We start from the raw sequence: 18,444 nt of genomic DNA, 5'->3' as shown, positions 1-18,444 counted from the left end.
AAGATAAATATAGTAAACGTAAGTATGAAAAATAGTACTAAAAATATGATAGTTTAATTAATTTCTCATGTTTATTCGTGTTTAGTAAGCGGGCTTACTTCATTCTAGGATCGCCTCTTCTTGAGAATCTTGACCACCATAAGTAAAAGATCACCAAGTATAAAAAAAAAAAAAATCACCAAGTTGTCTTCTTTCTCAAAGCTTGAGGAAGAGTATACAAAGAGTTCAGACTCCAAATTCAGCAGAAGCTGTTAATTACTAGAATGAAAAAGATTCCATTTAACAAAAGCTAAACAACTTTTTTCCTATCAAAACATGTGTGAATGCGTTAGACTTTTCACTATGCCCATTTACGTGCAAGTGGCTAAAGGAAAAGTTTGGACAAAGACTCGTGAAGTACTTTACGGCCCAGTATCTATGATTATGAACATATCCACATGGCTCCATCTCGTGTTGTGGAATAAAAAGAATCTCGTGGTGGAATAAAAAGGCTTAATTATGATTCAGTTCAAATAAATAATAAGGCTTAGAGTTTACGTGCTTAGATTAGGCATAGACGTTCGTTAATAAAAGTCTTATTATTAGATAGTATTTTGAATTTATGTTCCATTCTATTAAATTTGTAAATACAGACCAGCTTCAAATATAACACATTGGTTTCGCTTCTAATTTGTATAATATCATAAAATTTATAAAAGAATTATTTACTATTAGGATTCATGTTATATCGGTTGGTTCAGATATATTCGAAGTAAAATCTAAATTTATAAGAAAAACATAAGAAATAAATATTTATTTATATAGAATTAGATATTTTAAAATATTCATTTACATTTTAAATACTTATTTTAAAAATATTATATAAAATAAATATGAAATTAAATATTTGAAATGTATATTTTTATACTGCATATTACTTTAGAAATTAGATCAGTTTCTTCAAATTTCTTTCGAGTCTTTTGATTTTTTTTTTTAATTTGTTTATTTGTTCGAGTTTAGTTAGTAACATTTTAGTATATTTTACAAAGTTTATTTTAGTTATTTTTTTTACATTTCAAAATCAGGTATGTATTAGATTTTTTATTCGAATTTGGTTTGGATTTTGGGTTACATTTTTTAATGTTCATACCTATATTAGACTGAGGACTTGCTGGTCCTTTGATAACTGACCATATTATAATGCCATTATTACCAGGAGAGAAAGCATATACTATTATATTGATAATGTGAGACAAAGACTAGTAGTCATTGACTGACAAAACACAGACTTTTCAACTTGCTTGCAGCCCAATCTTTTACATATCTCTTTGTTTTTCTTCCCAAGAAATTTGTGCACTTAGCACTATGAGACAAGTTCCCAAGATATTCTAAACTTTTAATAAAGTGTTGGACGACGTGTGGTGACTATTGAATAATAAAAGTATACAAAACAATCGATCTAATAACTTTTTCTAAAGTATAGTATGATACTTTAAATTTTTGTCAAAAAAGTATTACATAAATTTTTGTCAAAAAGTATTACAGTTTTGTAAACTGTTTCACTTTTTTTGTCGAGTTTTTTTTTTTTTTTTTTGCCGTCTGATATATTATATTAAAAAAAAATTTTACAACATGCCCAAAAGTGACCCACTTAAACGAGCAAACCGAAAAAGCCCACAACACACAAAACCGGCTCCAAGCCCAAATGAAAACCGAGACCCAAACCGCACCGCTTCACCAATCTCGCATCCCACGTGTTGAAACCTCAACCACCGGAGAGACGCGTGGCGGACAGAGCAGTTTCATCATCTCTACCGGCTGGAGCACACCACCGGGGCCGCAACCGCAATATCACCGGAAATACTAGTCACCCGCTCCATCCCATACGGAGGCCGACGCTGAATCGATCACAAACAGAACCCACCGGAAACTCCGGGAGAAGAACTTCAACCACCGACACCACCTCTAACAACAATATTAGAGGTAAAGGGATCGGCGGTTTTCATCAAAGGCCCGACCTTCAGAGAGATGCCACCGGCTCCGCCGAGATCTCCTCCGAATTCGGCCACCAACCACCATCTCGAAACACCCAACTCTCAGCTCGAGCACATCCATGGGATTCGGAAGCCAGCGACCAATACCGATAATGGAAACGGTACAGCCCCAGAGTCAAGGCCGGCGACGACGGATTACTGTGAATCTCCGCGCCCCGGAGGCAGATAAAACAGAAGCAAAAAAGAGAGAAACCCGACAGCCCCTCTCGCCGATAAAACATGCAAACAAAAAAAAGAAGATTTACAGAGGAACCGGACCGACGGTGGTGGTAAGCCACGCCGTCGGCCGGAAATCGGAAAAACCACCGGAGTTTTAGTCAGAAGACAGAGCGATGTTTGTAGAGAGAGAGAACTTTTCTCAGAATCTGCAGACCAGTTTGTCGAGTTTTATTAAGGAAGATGATAATTCGTTTTACATGAAAATTGTCATATGTTTTTTATTACTTATTTTGAAGAAACCGTACTTCGTTCATATTCTTCTTCCCTTCTACAGATGACGAACTAGTTTGTACACAATGATTACCCTATGATTTTTTTCAAAAACAAAATGATTACCATATGATACCGATTGTTAATGCATAGTATTGGACCAATACTATTGGTGGTACTATGTTATTATTAGTGTGTCAGAATTCTAACGTAAAACATAGTACGTAACAGAAGGCGGACATAATGCGACATAATAAGAAGGCGAACCAAACATAGTACGTAACAGAAGAAGAACATTGAAGCTCGAAACTTTACAACCACAGGAAGGACAACTTCATTTAGAAAACAAAAACAAAGAGCAAAACCTACGTCAGACAAGGAGAGCAGAGTAGTGTAAAAGTCAACATAATAGTTCAGGAAAAAATGGATCTATCCCTCTGAGGCTCTGAGTGGATTATTAGGTAAATAATAAAGTAATTATTAGGTAAATACGCAGCAACCATTAACAAAATTTGTTTATTCTACTTGTTTTTTTTTTGATCAAATTTTATTCTACTTGTTTAAGTTCCGTATATCAATACTTTGGAAACAAATCATGTCATTTTTTAAAATAGGAAACAAAATAAATTATAACTAAACAGAGAGAAAAAAAACAGAACATTTTTACAAAAAAAAAAAAAAAAAAAAAACAGAACATCCTGTTATAGGCTAGCAATTGCAACAAGAATTGATTATTCAACAGCTGAATGACTTTAAATACAATAATGTATAAAAAAAGATCCGTGGAATGCGAAGAAAAGAAAGAAGAACCCTTTTCGCCACCAAAGTGGCCGTATCCTCTCCTCTCTGGTGGGGTCTTAGATAGAGAGATCAAACGTTTTCTCTTCCTTCTTAGCAGTTTCTTGAGCGTGCTCTCCAAGGGATACTGTCTACTTCAACTCTCCCCAACTCTTGTATAAGTACTTCTCCTTTGTTGAAACCCAAATCATTTGAAAACAGAGAGAGAGAGAAACAGAGAGAAAACAGAGAGAGAAACAGAGAGAAAACAGAGCAAAGCTATGGACTTTCTTGGTTCCACGAACGCTAACGGTATGTTAACAACGTTCTTGTCGTTCTGGGAATCTAGGTCTTTTCTTCTGGAACCTATATTCGTTAGATGTGTCTCTGGTTTCTTGCACGGAGTTTTGTTGCTGGTTCTGTTTTGCTCATGGGTTCGTTACAAACTTAGGGGAAACAATGGTTTTGGTTCTGTAGTTATAGAGAGTTTAAAAGATAAGAGAGGTTTCGGGTTTAAGTCGGTTCTGTTTTGTAGTTTAGCTCTGTCTCTCCTTAATCTCCTGTTCACGTCTTTGAGTGGTTTCTACTGGTACGAGAGTGATTGGTTAGATGAAGAGAAGCTAGTTTCTCTCGTCGGGTTTCTATTACCAACGGTGTCTTGGGGGGTTTTGTCGGTTTCCTTGCATCGTTGCAGCGATTATGAGCAGAGAAAGTCTCCACTTTTGCTTAGGATCTGGTTGGGTTTCTATCTCGCGGTTTCTTGCTACTCTCTTGTGGTAGACACTGTTATGTACAAGAGACATGTCCATCTTCTAGTGTACGACATAGTTTCTGTTGGTGGTGCTTTGCTTCTCGGCTACGTGGCTTTCTTCAAGAAAGCTAGAGGAGGCAACGGCAACGGCAACAGCAATGGAGGTTTGGAAGAGCCACTCTTGAATGGAGCTTCAACCGTTGGTGATGGGGGGAGTGATGAGACTACTCCTTACTCTAGAGCTGGCATTCTCAGTCTCTTGACTTTCTCTTGGATGGGTCAACTGATAGAGGTTGGAAACAAGAAACCTCTTGATCTTGAAGATGTTCCACAGCTTCATGATAGCGACAGTGTAGTTGGGTTAGCACCTAAGTTCAGGACTATGCTTGAAGAATCATCATCAGATGGTGGTGATGAAAGTGGGAGAAGTGGCGTGACAACGTTCAAGCTCATGAAAGCACTGTTCTTTTCAGCTCAGTGGGAGATACTAGTGACTGCATTCTTTGCTTTCATCTACACGGTGGCTTCATACGTCGGACCAGCACTCATTGACACGTTCGTCCAGTACCTCAACGGACGTAGACAGTACAACAACGAAGGGTATATGCTAGTCATCACTTTCTTTCTCGCTAAGCTTGTGGAGTGTCTCTCGCAGAGACATTGGTTCTTTAGGTTACAGAAGGTTGGTATCAGGATGAGATCTTCCTTGGTGGCGATGATATACGAAAAGGGTCTCACTCTTTCATGTCACTCAAAGCAAGGACGCACAAGCGGTGAGATTATAAACTTCATGACTGTGGATGCTGAGAGGATTGGTAATTTTAGTTGGTATATGCATGATCCATGGATGGTTTTGTTACAAGTTGGTCTAGCTCTGTGGATCTTGTATAGGAATCTTGGATTAGCTTCCATAGCAGCTTTGATTGCAACCATTCTAGTAATGCTTGTGAACTTCCCATTTGGGAGGATGCAAGAGAGGTTTCAGGAGAAGTTAATGGAAGCTAAAGATAACAGGATGAAATCAACGTCTGAGATCTTGAGAAACATGAGGATTCTCAAACTTCAAGGATGGGAGATGAAGTTTCTGTCCAAGATATTCGATCTTAGGAAGTCTGAGGAAGGTTGGTTGAAGAAGTATGTGTATAACTCAGCTGTTATAAGCTTTGTTTTCTGGGGAGCTCCTACTTTGGTATCAGTCTCTACCTTTGGTGCTTGTATACTTCTTGGCATCCCACTTGAGTCCGGAAAGATACTCTCAGCGCTTGCAACGTTCAGGATCTTGCAAGAGCCAATCTACAATCTTCCAGACACTATCTCCATGGTTGTGCAGACCAAAGTCTCTCTTGATAGAATTGCATCTTATCTCTGCCTAGACAACTTACAGCCAGATGTTGTAGAGACGCTTCCTCAAGGAGGTTCAGACATAGCTGTGGAAGTCACCAACAGCACTTTATCATGGGATGTATCATCTGAAAGCCCAACTTTAAAAGACATCAACTTCAAGGTCCTTCCTGGGATGAAGGTTGCAGTTTGTGGTACTGTTGGCTCTGGGAAGTCAAGCTTGCTTTCATCTATACTTGGAGAAGTACCAAAGATATCTGGAAGTCTTAAGGTTTGTGGGACAAAGGCCTACGTTGCACAATCTCCTTGGATTCAGAGTGGTAAAATTGAGGACAACATCTTGTTTGGTAAGCCTATGGAAAGAGAACGGTATGAGAAGGTGCTTGAAGCATGTTCTTTGAGTAAGGACCTGGAGATACTCTCATTTGGTGATCAGACTGTTATAGGAGAGCGTGGGATCAATCTGAGTGGTGGACAAAAGCAAAGGATACAGATTGCACGTGCTATCTACCAAGATGCAGATATTTATCTGTTTGATGATCCTTTTAGTGCTGTGGATGCTCACACAGGGTCACATCTCTTTAAGGTACTTCTTAGCCATTAGTGTGTGATCTTTATCTTTTTCTTTACTGCATCTTATTGATTTTCAATGTTATTGTTCTTACAGGAAGTTTTGCTGGGGCTTTTGTCTTCAAAATCAGTTATTTATGTAACTCATCAAGTTGAGTTCTTACCTGCTGCTGATCTTATACTGGTATGTTATTACTGAATAGTACTCTCCCAGTTTCATAAACAGTACAAATAGTGTCATTTTACTTAATTTAAGCTTAATATTAATTGTAAATACACTGATCTTATAAATTATTTTATTTATCTGAACACTATTTGTTAAGTAGAAGTAATAATTTGCTTAATTTCTGTTAAAAATGTCAAAATGACACGAAGAGGAAGTATTAGTTTCTTTATCTTTTTAATACTGTAACACTGAGGATAAGTGAAATCATCTGTAATCATTTGCTTGTGTCTCAGGTCATGAAAGATGGAAGGATCAGCCAAGCTGGTAGATACAATGATATCCTCAGCTCAGGAACAGATTTCATGGAGCTTATAGGTGCTCATCAGGAGGCTCTTGCAGTAGTTGGTTCCGTTGATGCCAATTCTGCTTCTGAGAAAGCAGCTTTAGGCGGCCAAGAAGATGCTATTGGTTTTGATGTGAAACAAGAGAGTCAGGATGTGAAGAATGATAAGCCAGACACCGAGGAGACCAAAAGACAACTTGTGCAAGAGGAAGAGAGGGAGAAAGGTAGCGTTGCTTTGGACGTCTACTGGAAATACATCACACTAGCCTATGGAGGAGCTCTTGTGCCTTTCATAGTGTTGGCACAAGTTCTGTTTCAGCTTCTACAGATTGGTAGCAACTACTGGATGGCTTGGGCTACTCCTGTTTCTAAAGATGTGGAAGCTCCTGTGAACATCTCAACGTTGATGATTGTCTATGTTGCTTTAGCCGTTGGAAGTTCCTTATGCATTCTCGTTAGAGCTACACTTCTTGTCACCGCTGGTTACAAGACTGCTACTGAACTGTTTCATAAGATGCACCACTGTATTTTCCGCTCGCCCATGTCTTTCTTTGATTCCACACCAAGTGGAAGAATCATGAATAGAGTATGTCTCTGGACACTATACTTATATCAGATTTTCCATACATCTCTATCTTGTGATTAATGTTTTCTTTTTTTCTTTTTTTTTATGTTACAGGCTTCTACAGACCAGTCAGCGGTGGATTTGGACATACCATATCAGTTCGGATCAGTTGCTATCACAGTCATTCAACTTATAGGAATCATTGGAGTTATGTCTCAAGTTTCTTGGTTGGTTTTCCTTGTCTTCATCCCTGTGGTCGCTGCCTCCATTTGGTATCAGGTACTTTCTCATTCTAATCTAGTAGTCCACAAAGATTGATTCTGTAATAATAATCTTTCAACTTTGCAGAGGTATTACATTGCTGCAGCAAGAGAACTTTCACGTTTAGTTGGAGTATGCAAAGCCCCACTGATTCAGCACTTTTCTGAAACGATCTCAGGGTCAACAACCATCAGGAGCTTCAATCAAGAATCAAGATTCCGTGGTGACAACATGAGGCTTAGTGATGGTTACTCTAGGCCTAAATTCTATTCAGCTGGAGCAATGGAATGGCTCTGCTTCCGCCTTGATATGCTATCTTCGCTCACATTTGCCTTTTCGCTTGTTTTCTTGATCTCTATACCTACTGGAGTGATTGATCCAAGCCTGGCGGGATTAGCGGTGACTTATGGACTTAGTTTGAATACCCTGCAAGCTTGGCTTATATGGACTCTCTGTAATCTTGAGAACAAAATCATATCTGTAGAGAGGATTCTTCAGTATGCAAGTGTACCTAGTGAACCGCCTCTTGTGATAGAATCAAACCGGCCTGAGCAATCATGGCCTTCACGTGGAGAAGTAGACATCCGTGATCTTCAGGTAACTTGCTATATTTTTTTAACCACATTACAAACTATGAGAAATATTACTTAAAATTTCATGCTATAGATCCCCACTTGTTTTGTTTGCATTCTTAACCATTTGTAACATATTGTTTAGGTTCGATATGCTCCACATATGCCACTAGTGTTGAGAGGAATAACATGCACATTCAAAGGAGGGTTGAGAACAGGTATTGTTGGAAGAACAGGAAGCGGGAAATCGACTTTGATACAAACTCTTTTCCGCATTGTGGAGCCTTCAGGTGGAGAAATAAGGATAGATGGAGTGAATATATTGACCATTGGGTTGCATGACTTGCGTTTGAGGCTTAGTATTATACCACAAGATCCAACCATGTTTGAAGGAACTGTGAGAAGTAACTTGGACCCTCTTGAAGAGTACACTGATGATCAAATCTGGGAGGTGTGTTGGTTTAGTTTCGTTATGTCTTTCTTTACCTAGTAAGAGACTGTTCATTCTTGACTGATGATTTGATTCCCTCTGTGTGTTTAGGCTCTTGACAAGTGTCAATTAGGAGATGAGGTGAGGAAGAAGGAGCAAAAGCTGGACTCATCTGTGAGTGAGAATGGAGAGAACTGGAGCATGGGTCAGAGGCAGCTTGTGTGTCTTGGGAGAGTTCTTTTAAAGAGAAGCAAGATCTTGGTGCTTGATGAAGCTACTGCTTCTGTTGACACAGCAACTGACAATCTCATCCAGAAAACGTTGAGAGAACACTTCTCAGATTGTACAGTGATAACCATTGCACACAGGATATCTTCGGTTATTGACAGTGACATGGTTCTGCTTCTTAGCAATGGTTTGTCTGAAACTATTTCAAATCATTTGATAGAACATGTGTTTTTGAACAGATGAAAAATTGAGGCAGTGTGTTGATTTTTTTGTTATATGTGCAGGGATCATTGAGGAGTATGATTCGCCAGTGAAGTTGCTGGAGAACAAGTCTTCATCTTTTGCTAAACTTGTTGCTGAGTACACTGCAAGATCAAGTTCCAGTTTTGATTAAGCCTCTACTTTCTTGGTGATATGATGACGATGAAAAAAACACTTACCATAGTTTTGTTTTAAAATATGTTTTCTTTTTAGTTATATAACTTGTAATATTTTAAGCCAAATAATCGATGATTCTGCATCGTTACTTCAAATTTATGCAAACAATGATGTTTCATTCTTCTGATTGGACTTTTTCTCAAGTCCCAAATGTGGAAAATGGTTGAACAGATGGTTCATTAATATTTTTACATTAGAATATTTGGGTTTGAGTTTCGAAAAAAATAAAATATATAGATTAATGAAGAAAATAACTTAGGGAAGCATGAGTTTCAGCCTGAATTTGATTCACAAGAAAAAAGGTTCTTATTAGTGTTTCCAGATTCACTTCAATTAAAAAAAGTTTCCGTTAACCAAATTGAAGTGGGACAAAACCGAATAAAAAGGGATAATCATTATTAATCTAAACTAATTATATATTAAATTCTAATAAGTAATACCTAAGAATAAAATATATACATATCCATAAGCATAAATATCAGAAACATAATTTAGAACAATTTTCCCTTACTTTTATTTTGTTTTGTTCTTCTCTTTTTTGCTTAAAAGTAGTCTTCATTAATTAAAACATGAAAAGAAAATATTACAGGTGTTTGTTGTTTACACATTAATTAGGCTGTAGGCCATAAACACAAAGTATTACATATTAGAGCACGATTATCCCACAAACCCAAAGGGTTTCTTTAAATTTTTTTTTTTTTACTTTTTGACTTTAAAAAAAAAAAAAAAAAAAAAATTAAAACGCACCATTTACGGGCCGCCACGTGTTGGTGGGGCCCGCAAACAGTCAACAAAACCAACAACAAACGTTTCTTTCTCAGACAACTTTTTCTCCTTTTTCCTGGGACCCACACCACTTTTTCTCTTGAAACCTCCCCCAAGAACTTGCGATAACTATGGTCTTAGGTGAAGTGAATATGAACCAAATCTTTAACGAACACATATGATTTTCCCTTATTGTCATTTGGCTTTATGTTGACATGATATTTTTTGGTTTAATATAATTTTATCGACTTCACCTTCACGTTTGCATATATGTATGTCCATTTTTCTCCACAATCATTGCGTATTACGCGATTATGTTGTAGTTAGTCATGTAGAAAGGACAATGACATTCTCAGGAAATTATTGTCCTCCCTATCGAAACTTGAAAGACCAATCATCCTTTGAAGTCGCTTCTATTTCATTTTGTTTAATTTTGTATTAATTAGACTACATTCTGCCAAACTTAAATATATGGCAGCAAACACAGAACGACATAAATATTTTTCTACTAGAACAACTATCACCTGAATATATATTGCATGTTGTTAGAATAGTAAAAAAATATAAACTAAAAGAACGTATACATAAAGAAATGGCAAGCTTTAAAATTCATTTGCATTTCTACAGAATCAACCAATAATATGCCAAAAGAAAACAAAGATTAGTTGTCAAAAGAACAAAACTTAGATTATTTTTGATGTGTTACAAAAAAAGATAATTTTTGATCAACATGACCGAGAAAATACTCGCACGACTGAGCTCGGCTTGGGATACTGAGCTTCCGTTAAAACAAAATCATAGTTACATGGAAAGTCTAAATTTAGACTTCAGGTCAGGCAATTTATTTGATAATCTGTTAATAAGCTATCTAGCTAGTTACTTTTAGTATTAGTTGAATAGCATTACAGACTTGGATCATGCAATGTGGTGGTCATTTGGGAAGACTTTTACTCTTTTTTTTTATAGACTTTTACTCTATAATATATGTGTTTTAATTGGATTAATTGGATTACCCGATATAACATAAAAACATGATTGAAAAATCACCTTTAGCATGTTGCATTCAGAATCAGTATAAAAGGGCAATTTGGTAAAATCATTCCAAGATTCCTATTGGCACAACTGTCTCAAGAACTTCTATATATACCAAAGCCGTTGAGTGTAAACCTTTGCACAATCATATTAAGTATTAAAGCTGAGGATTCCTTTTCTATCTTTCTTATCTTTCATCACTCACTCACAAAAAAGCAAAACAATCCAGAGAGATGGATCAAATACAACCTGATTTTCTGAAGAAACTTACCAAGTTCGTAGTAATTTCGATATGGGTTTCATCTCTTTTAATCACTCACAACTGCTATCTGTATAGATTCACAATTCAACTCGTAACACACGCGGTAGATAAGAACTACATGTTCCTACTCTGCAATGCTCTCTTAGCGTTTGTCGCTAAGTGCATCGCCACGTCAAAACCACTAGAGGAAGGTTGGAGCAAGACAGAAAAAACCTTTGACTACCGAGATTTCGAGAGTTACGATGCCATATTGGAGCTAGAGTATTACCCTGTGCATGAAAAAGAAACATATTCTTTTCTTGCACAGGAAACTAGAACAAACGATCAAGAAACCGAAGAAGAGAAAGAAGATGAAGAAACCAAAGAAGAGAAAAAAGATCAAGAAACCAAAGAAGAGTATGATGAGCCATTAACTGATAATGGTGATTTAGAGGAAGAATGTGATATTCATGAGGGATTTAAAGAAGAGGATCAGGATAATGTGGGAGTGGTGACGGAGGAAGAGATGAACAAGAGATTCGATGAGTTCATTAGAAAGATGAAGGAAGAGCTTAGAATCGAGGCTAAACGGCAATTGATCGTTGTTTGATTTCTAGTTAAGTTTTATGTTTAAACTTAAGCGAATGCAATAAGGTCATATAGAGAGAGTTTTCTAGACTCTTCTTCATGTCATCTGTACTTTGAGTATCTCTTTTAATGGAATATTTCTTATATACAACTAGCGTTACACTATTTCTTATAGAAAAAGATGTTTAGTGGTAGACATGACTACGGCATCGTTGTAAATATTTGATGTATTTGATATCACATAACTGTTCAAAACAATGTGTCATCGAGTAAAACAACATAAAATGTTTTGAAACCACACATAAAATCTAAGCTGTTTGAGAAAAAAAAACACACAATCATTATATTTGTGAAAATGTCATTTAGTGTTATACTCTTTATATTATGCAAATAAAAAACGGATCTCATTAGAAAAATGCATGCAAAACAACTAGAAAACAATTTAGTACGTACGAGTGATCATGATCGACGTACATGACTATATGCACATATATATAAATAGTCCATACACGTATCATATCGATCTCTATTATTAATTCTATATCCTAGACTGATGTACAATATACATTATTAGCTATGTGTTGTCTGCACCCGATAGTATATTAGTATCCGGAAAAATGCTGCTACGCACACGTGTATTTTTTGCATATAATGAATTTCAGTTGGAAGGATATGATATTTGATGGTTTTATTCAATTCATGAATTCTGATCTTTTGGCCGTTGATCTTTTTATATTAAACTAGGGGAACATCTAACGATTGTGTTACCATTGCTCTGAAAGATAAATAAAAATGTATCACTTTTACTACATTTTTTAAAAATTGATTATGGTGGTAACGAGCTCTAAAATCATAGTTTCACAAACTTTGTAACTCACTACTGTTTGTAATCAATAATAATGTTAAGTTAAGTCAACATGTTGAGTCAGTCAATGTGTGCATATATGATATAATCACATTACCCATCTATCCATATGCAAATAGTGGAACACTTATCAACGAATAATCGAATCTAACTAAAAAAGGCGGATATAGTTTTGCTTTAAAGACTCGATAGATTCTCTCATCTTCGCTTTTAGTTTCTCAGAGTTCCATGCTTTACTTTTTTTTTTTCAGTTTCCCACTGTCCTACCACCACCAGTCTCATGAAATAATAATTAATTTGGATATTTTCAAAATGATGTTGCATTGAAGCGTTGATTAGAATCTTCTAGTCACTAGGTTTTAACCTTTTCCCAAAACGAGTTAAAGTATATTAGCAACACGTTTTATGTGATATCGATTTTTTCTCTATTCATCTCGATAGGTTGGTATTTGAAACGAAAACATGTGCTATAAGTATTTAACTAATTTCAATTGATCAAACCCATTAATCAACAGCAACTGCAGCAAACCGGAAAGGAGAGTTTAGTTATGTTACATGTATCAAACAAGCAAGGATGAGATATTTGAAGTATATATGTATAATGAATATTGCTTACTCAGATACATTCTTTTGTTTACAATAGTTAAGTTTAAGAAAATGAATTAGAGCGGAAGATCCATCGACTAGTAATAGACTATACGATCTTGACACAACATAACATGTCCACTCGTGATCATATTCATATATGAGAAAGAAAATGAGATGACTATATATAAACGGGTCAATTATCTCAAGTGATATGTTGATATTAGGCTGTGATTGCAACATGTTTGTAAGTATTCCAAACAAACGACTTTATGCATCTGGGTTTGCATGATTGAATAATCCCAACAAGGAATGAATGAGAGAGTGTATCAATCAATCATGGAGATATTAACACATCCAAAAAATCCAAATTAAAAATAAAGTAAAACTGAAAGAAGCCATGGGAAATATATAACAGTAAACTCAATCAGTGGATAATGAAACCAAACAAAAAAGAATCAAGTTGTAATAGTATAAACAATCAGACTCTCTTAAGAGTTAAGTGGGTCCAATTTATATTGAGAGATAAATTGATCAAATTCAATAAATACAATCATATGCTCAACACAGCTAAAGCCAAAGACAATAACAATATTTCTAAGATGCCGGAAAAAAAATCGGAAAGTCACAAGAGACTCGTAAAAGTGTAAAAAAAAACAGTGTTTTTGGGAAAGATCATGCATTCAGATGCTATTGTTCGAGTTTAAATGGAAAAATGGATGAAAAAAGCAAATAGATGCAATTGTTTTCAAGTATGTAAAAGGAAGCTATGGTCATAGCTCAGCTTTGTCTTGTTTTTTTGGTGGAAGGGTTAAAGAGAGGTGGTGAAGTTGGACAAACATACAAAAAAGAAAAAAAGTAAATGACGAGAGAATGAGAGGTCAAGTTTGAGGTATGAAGTAATCAGTAGTTTGTTCTTTGGGGCCTTGTGGGTGCTGTGAACTGGAAGAATGATGGACCCAACATTACTCTTACCGAGATTAGGAGACTAGGGATATATAATATAGTTTCTGCCATTGTCTATGCATATTCATCTTTGTTATATAAAATCTAAGCTTTATAACTTGAGATGTAGAAACTATAACATTTAACAAGGAAACTCCAACTCCAAAACTATAAATTGAACAAAAATCGCAAGAGACTCCAATATAACCTTGTTCCCTTGCAATTGGAGTCTACTGGTTAACAAATCTAAACGAGTGATAACAAGATAGGAAGCCACCATTGTAACTCATTCGTTAGGGCATCTCCAACCCAACTCCATATTTTCTTCCAAAATAGAGTAAAAGTGAATATGGAGTAAGAAATGCTTCAACCCAACTCCATATCCCACTCTATAATGAAATTTACTCCATAAATAGAGTAATCTATTTTTTGTTTGTTCATTACTCCATTATGGAGTGTAAAATGGAGTAGGGTTGGAGCATTTTTACTCCATATTCACTTTTACTCCATTTTGGAGGAAAATATGGAGTTTTACATTGGAGATGCTCTTAAAGCAGTTGCTAAACACTGATCAATCTCTCCTAATCGTCCAACACGCAGGCTTAAACTAGTGGACAAGCCTGGTAGGTAGAGAAAGTAAGTCTGTAACTTGCCATCCTTTCACTAGCTACGTTGCTTTATCAGTCTTGCCTCACCTATCAAACCATCGATCACGGGTTTGTACATGTTGGGGCGAGACAAAACCTTATGTTTGATGGCTTCTTCGGACATCTCAACCGTTTATCGAGATCTACCTTCTTGCATATGAGCGGGATTAACAAACAGTAAGTCACTGAATCAGGAGTCACACATTTCTCCTTCATCTCATTGTACCATTTCAAAGCCTCCTCCAGATTGTTATCACCGCGGTAAACACTTGATGGCAGCATTGTATGTATGAACATCTGGGGAGATCCCCTTCGGCTTTCATAACATCAGTGAGATCAACTGCATCATTTAACTTCTTGTTCCAAGTCAGACCTCTCACTCTTGAGTTATAACTCCTAATGTTGGGAACTGCATAGCGTTTTCTATGGTATCAACACAAAATTGAAGTACGAACTCTCAAATTTCAAAGAATGCACAAAAGCACAAAACTTCAGGTAGTTCAGTTGTTCAAGTGCAAACAACAAGACACTTAAAGAGAGAAAAACATAGACTAGAAACTTGTTGATAAGCTTGGCAATGAACTACTACTTTACTCTTCAGAAGAGAGACGTAGTTTGAACTGTAAATACTCATTCTTCTTCGCAAGTTCAACAATCTCCTCAGCTTCTTCTCGCTTTGACCCTTTCACCAATTCATCAACCACCTCTTGCATGATAGCACCATCCACGAGTAAACGCTTAGTGAATATCTCCTTACAGAACTCAATGGCTGACTCCAAATCGCCAGCCTTACACATTGCAGGAAGCAACGAGGAAAAAATCAATTTCATCGGTCGAAAACCGTTCTTCTCTAACTCCTTATACCACATTTTAGCTTCATCAACTTTACCTTCACCAGCACATCCTCTAACCAAGGCAGTGAATGTGAACACGTCAGGTTTGATCCCGTTACCCTTAAGCTCATCAAATAGACCAACCATCTCTTCTGACTTCATCTCTAAGGCTAATCCTAACAACCTAGCATTGTAACTACGTATATCTCTACCAACATTCTTCTCTACCATCCTCCTCCATATCTCTTCTCCCTGCTCAAAATGCCCCTTTGTATACGACTCATGTAACAGCAAGTTGTAGCTGAAATGATCAGGCTTCAGACCCTTGTTCTCAATCTCCTCAATCAACCCAACAGCTTCGGACAAAGAACCCTTTCCACAAAGCCCTTTGATCAAAGTATTGTAAGAAGCAATGTCCGGTTCGATCGAGAGCTCACCAGGCAACTCCTTGAACATCCCTTCAACCAAATCAAACTTCTTGGAGTTCACACACGCGTTCAGCAAAGCGTTGAAAGACAACACCGTTCTCTTGCACTTTCTCTGAGGCATTTCGTCGAACACCTTCTGCGCGTTCTCGAACATGCCGGCTCGGCCGTAGAGGTTGATGATCCTAGCGACGAATCCTTCCTTTGACATGTTCGGGTACTTTTTCTGCTCCTCCAGGATCTCCTCGATCCATTCGAACTTCTTGGCCGCGGCGAGGCGGCGGACGGTTCTCTCGTAGACGGGCTTGTTTTTGCGGAACCATTCGGTTTGGCAAGCCTTTTTGAACTTCTCTGTGATGTGTTTTGGGTCGTTCTCGTCGTTTACGAGGGTGATGAGGGACGGTGTTCGTTGCGAGGTTGCGGCGACGGCGGAGAAAAAGCGGATGTTCGTGGGGGTGGTGGAGCTGTTGGTGCGACGGAGGAGAAGTCGAGAGAGAAACGACATCGTTTATGGTGTTTGGATGGTACAAGTACAATTACTCGAAAGAAAAATCAAATTTATGTGGTGGTTTTGTAAACACACCATTGATAAGTAGTCTTATGCAACTGCACGAGCCGCCGTTTTGTAGTCGCTAAAACGGCAAGCGTTCTCATTATAGAAAATGCGTCTACAAATAGCAGGCTTGTTTTTTTTTAACTTCATCACTCTCTCGTAAACACGCCCGAGTCATCTCGTCACTCACTTTGATTTTGATTTGATCGTCTCTCTCTAGTTGGGAATTAGGTTTTTTTTTTCTTTTCCGAAGATGACGACGGCAGCTAGGCCAACGTGGGCTCCGGCGAAGGGAGGAAACGAGCAAGGTGGCGCTCGTATCTTCGGCGCGTCTCAGAAGTACTCGTCCCGTGACGTCGCTGCTCACACAACCTTAAAACCAAGGTGAGATTTCGAATTCGACGCAGATCCGATTACATGCGATGAGATTAGTCAGATATCTTAGGGTTTATTGCAATTGAGTATCGTATCGTATCGGAGAAAGGCTTATGTACTCTGTCTCGTGGCTTGTTTGGTAGTGGAAGAGATTTGATCTTTCTAGGGCTTATTTGTGCTTATTGATATTTGGAAGATACTGGTATATATATTATAACGTGTGTCTTGATTCTCGTTTTGTTGTTTCGGCAGGAGGGAAGGGCAACACACTCAAGAGGAAGTGGAGAAGAAGAATCTTCGTGATGAGCTTGAAGAGCGTGAGAGGAGACACTTCTCTTCTAAAGACAAATCCTACACTGGTGGTATCTAAAGATTTATAGCTTTCATTTCAAGCCCTTTTTTTCCTTTTCTTTTGTAATAATTTGCATCTGGACTAATGAGGTGTTGTTTTATTGTTAGATGATAGAGACCGCAGGAGAGGGAACCAGCTACTACTGGAAGGTTAGAGAAAGTCTCTCTTTTTTTTTTTAATTATATGTCACACAACTCATATAGTTTGATCATATGATTTTAGGCTCTAAAAGGGACCCTGAAGATCGGATTGTTCCTCGCAGTGTAGATGCTGATGATTCCGATGTTGATATCAAAAGCGATGATGATAGGTACCTATTTTTGTCTACCTCTTTGCATTTCTTTATTTCTCTGTGCTTTAAATTTGGCTAAGATTCAAGGTTGGGGCTGGTAACTAGTCATAGCTGTAAGTCTTTGCTTTTCATGTTGGACATAGTTTAGGTAAATGCAACTGATTATGTGGTAAATTTCGGGGGAATGTATAACGAAATCCTGCTTGTCCTTTCTCTTACGTGCTCCTAATTATTTAGTGTCTTGGGAATTTTCTTACGATTTGTTTGTCTTTGTTAGTGATGACGAAAGTGATGATGATGACGAGGACGACACCGAAGCCCTTATGGCTGAACTCGACCAGATAAAGAAAGAAAGGGTGGAGGAGAGGCTCAGGAAGGTAAATTTGCTCCTCTTTGTGATGTATTCTACTCAGATTACTATTTAAAAATGGCTAGGATGGCATTTTTTTCTTTTCTAATCACATTTGACATAAGGAAGATTTGTCTTGTGACAATGTACTTACTCTAATGTATCTATCAATTTCATGCACATTTTTTCCAGGAAAAGCAGCAGCAGATGGAAGAGCTAAACGCCAAAGAAGAAGAGCTTCTCAAAGGAAACCCACTGCTGAACAACACTCCAACTTCGTTTAGTGTCAAAAGGAGGTTAACACCTTTGAATATCTTTGTTTATTCATGAGTCAATCTTGGGAGGATCATACTTATCTAATTGTATTCTTCTACACTTTGCAGGTGGGATGATGATGTGGTATTCAAGAATCAGGCACGTGGGGAAATGAAAGCACCTAAGCGATTCATCAATGATACAATCAGGAATGACTTCCACAGAAAGTTCCTACACAGATACATGAAGTGATTGAGCAATTTGTTGCTGCATGATGTCTGTATAACGAATGAACTATATACAAGGCTTTCGTATTCTGTCTCTTGTACTAAAACAGAAGCTAATCAACGAATGTTATATGGTTTATGATTAAAATCTTATGCGCTTGACTTCGTTGCTAGATTCCTACTAATCTCTTACTCATCAGTGACACCGTGG

At 37.3% G+C, this 18,444-nt stretch overlaps 4 protein-coding genes across 5 annotated transcripts; 3 read left to right on the top strand and 1 right to left on the bottom strand.

Moving 5' to 3' along the window:
- The first annotated feature begins 3,255 nt into the window (after window positions 1-3,255).
- On the top strand, window positions 3,256-9,038 carry LOC108863225 (ABC transporter C family member 3). Its single transcript, XM_018637579.2, has 8 exons — window positions 3,256-5,917; window positions 5,999-6,085; window positions 6,361-6,996; window positions 7,090-7,254; window positions 7,324-7,833; window positions 7,954-8,259; window positions 8,350-8,653; window positions 8,751-9,038. Exons 1-8 carry the CDS (start codon window positions 3,521-3,523, stop codon window positions 8,858-8,860), a joined length of 4,515 nt encoding a protein of 1,504 aa, XP_018493081.1. The 5' UTR covers window positions 3,256-3,520; the 3' UTR covers window positions 8,861-9,038.
- A 1,824-nt stretch (window positions 9,039-10,862) lies between these two features.
- LOC108863227 (uncharacterized) lies at window positions 10,863-11,681 on the top strand. The gene has a single exon (XM_018637580.2). It carries the CDS (start codon window positions 10,935-10,937, stop codon window positions 11,550-11,552), a length of 618 nt encoding a protein of 205 aa, XP_018493082.1. The 5' UTR covers window positions 10,863-10,934; the 3' UTR covers window positions 11,553-11,681.
- A 3,333-nt stretch (window positions 11,682-15,014) lies between these two features.
- On the bottom strand, window positions 15,015-16,377 carry LOC108857154 (pentatricopeptide repeat-containing protein At3g13160, mitochondrial). The gene has a single exon (XM_018631096.2). It carries the CDS (start codon window positions 16,333-16,335, stop codon window positions 15,163-15,165), a length of 1,173 nt encoding a protein of 390 aa, XP_018486598.1. The 5' UTR covers window positions 16,336-16,377; the 3' UTR covers window positions 15,015-15,162.
- A 163-nt stretch (window positions 16,378-16,540) lies between these two features.
- LOC108857571 (uncharacterized) lies at window positions 16,541-18,399 on the top strand. 2 transcript variants are annotated; one of them, XM_018631562.2, is made up of 7 exons: window positions 16,541-16,767; window positions 17,011-17,120; window positions 17,218-17,259; window positions 17,333-17,420; window positions 17,680-17,779; window positions 17,944-18,047; window positions 18,135-18,399. In XM_018631562.2, the coding sequence occupies exons 1-7, from the start codon at window positions 16,637-16,639 to the stop codon at window positions 18,256-18,258; spliced, it is 699 nt and encodes a 232-aa protein (XP_018487064.1). In that variant the 5' UTR covers window positions 16,541-16,636; the 3' UTR covers window positions 18,259-18,399. The 2 variants fall into 2 exon arrangements, with proteins under 2 accessions (XP_018487064.1, XP_018487065.1); XM_018631563.2 differs by having other exon boundaries at window positions 16,547-16,767; window positions 17,011-17,117.
- Window positions 18,400-18,444: the final 45 nt, after the last annotated feature.

The sequence above is a fragment of the Raphanus sativus genome, chromosome 5 (genome assembly GCF_000801105.2).
Source record: "Raphanus sativus cultivar WK10039 chromosome 5, ASM80110v3, whole genome shotgun sequence".
In the NCBI taxonomy this organism is placed as follows: Eukaryota; Viridiplantae; Streptophyta; class Magnoliopsida; order Brassicales; family Brassicaceae; genus Raphanus; species Raphanus sativus.
Note: the sequence above shows the minus strand (reverse complement) of the source record. Positions and strands in the feature narration are given on the sequence as shown.

Excerpts from the sequence above, each read along its gene's own strand:
- LOC108863225 (XM_018637579.2), top strand. The coding sequence starts at position 3,521 with ATGGACTTTCTTGGTTCCACGAACGCTAACGGTATGTTAACAACGTTC. Across the intron at positions 5,918-5,998 it reads CAGGGTCACATCTCTTTAAG|GAAGTTTTGCTGGGGCTTTT; the intron begins GTACTTCTTAGC and ends TTGTTCTTACAG. Across the intron at positions 8,654-8,750 it reads GGTTCTGCTTCTTAGCAATG|GGATCATTGAGGAGTATGAT; the intron begins GTTTGTCTGAAA and ends TTATATGTGCAG.
- LOC108863227 (XM_018637580.2), top strand. The coding sequence starts at position 10,935 with ATGGATCAAATACAACCTGATTTTCTGAAGAAACTTACCAAGTTCGTA.
- LOC108857154 (XM_018631096.2), bottom strand. The coding sequence starts at position 16,335 with ATGTCGTTTCTCTCTCGACTTCTCCTCCGTCGCACCAACAGCTCCACC.
- LOC108857571 (XM_018631562.2), top strand. The coding sequence starts at position 16,637 with ATGACGACGGCAGCTAGGCCAACGTGGGCTCCGGCGAAGGGAGGAAAC. Across the intron at positions 17,121-17,217 it reads AGACAAATCCTACACTGGTG|ATGATAGAGACCGCAGGAGA; the intron begins GTATCTAAAGAT and ends TTTTATTGTTAG. Across the intron at positions 18,048-18,134 it reads TCGTTTAGTGTCAAAAGGAG|GTGGGATGATGATGTGGTAT; the intron begins GTTAACACCTTT and ends TACACTTTGCAG.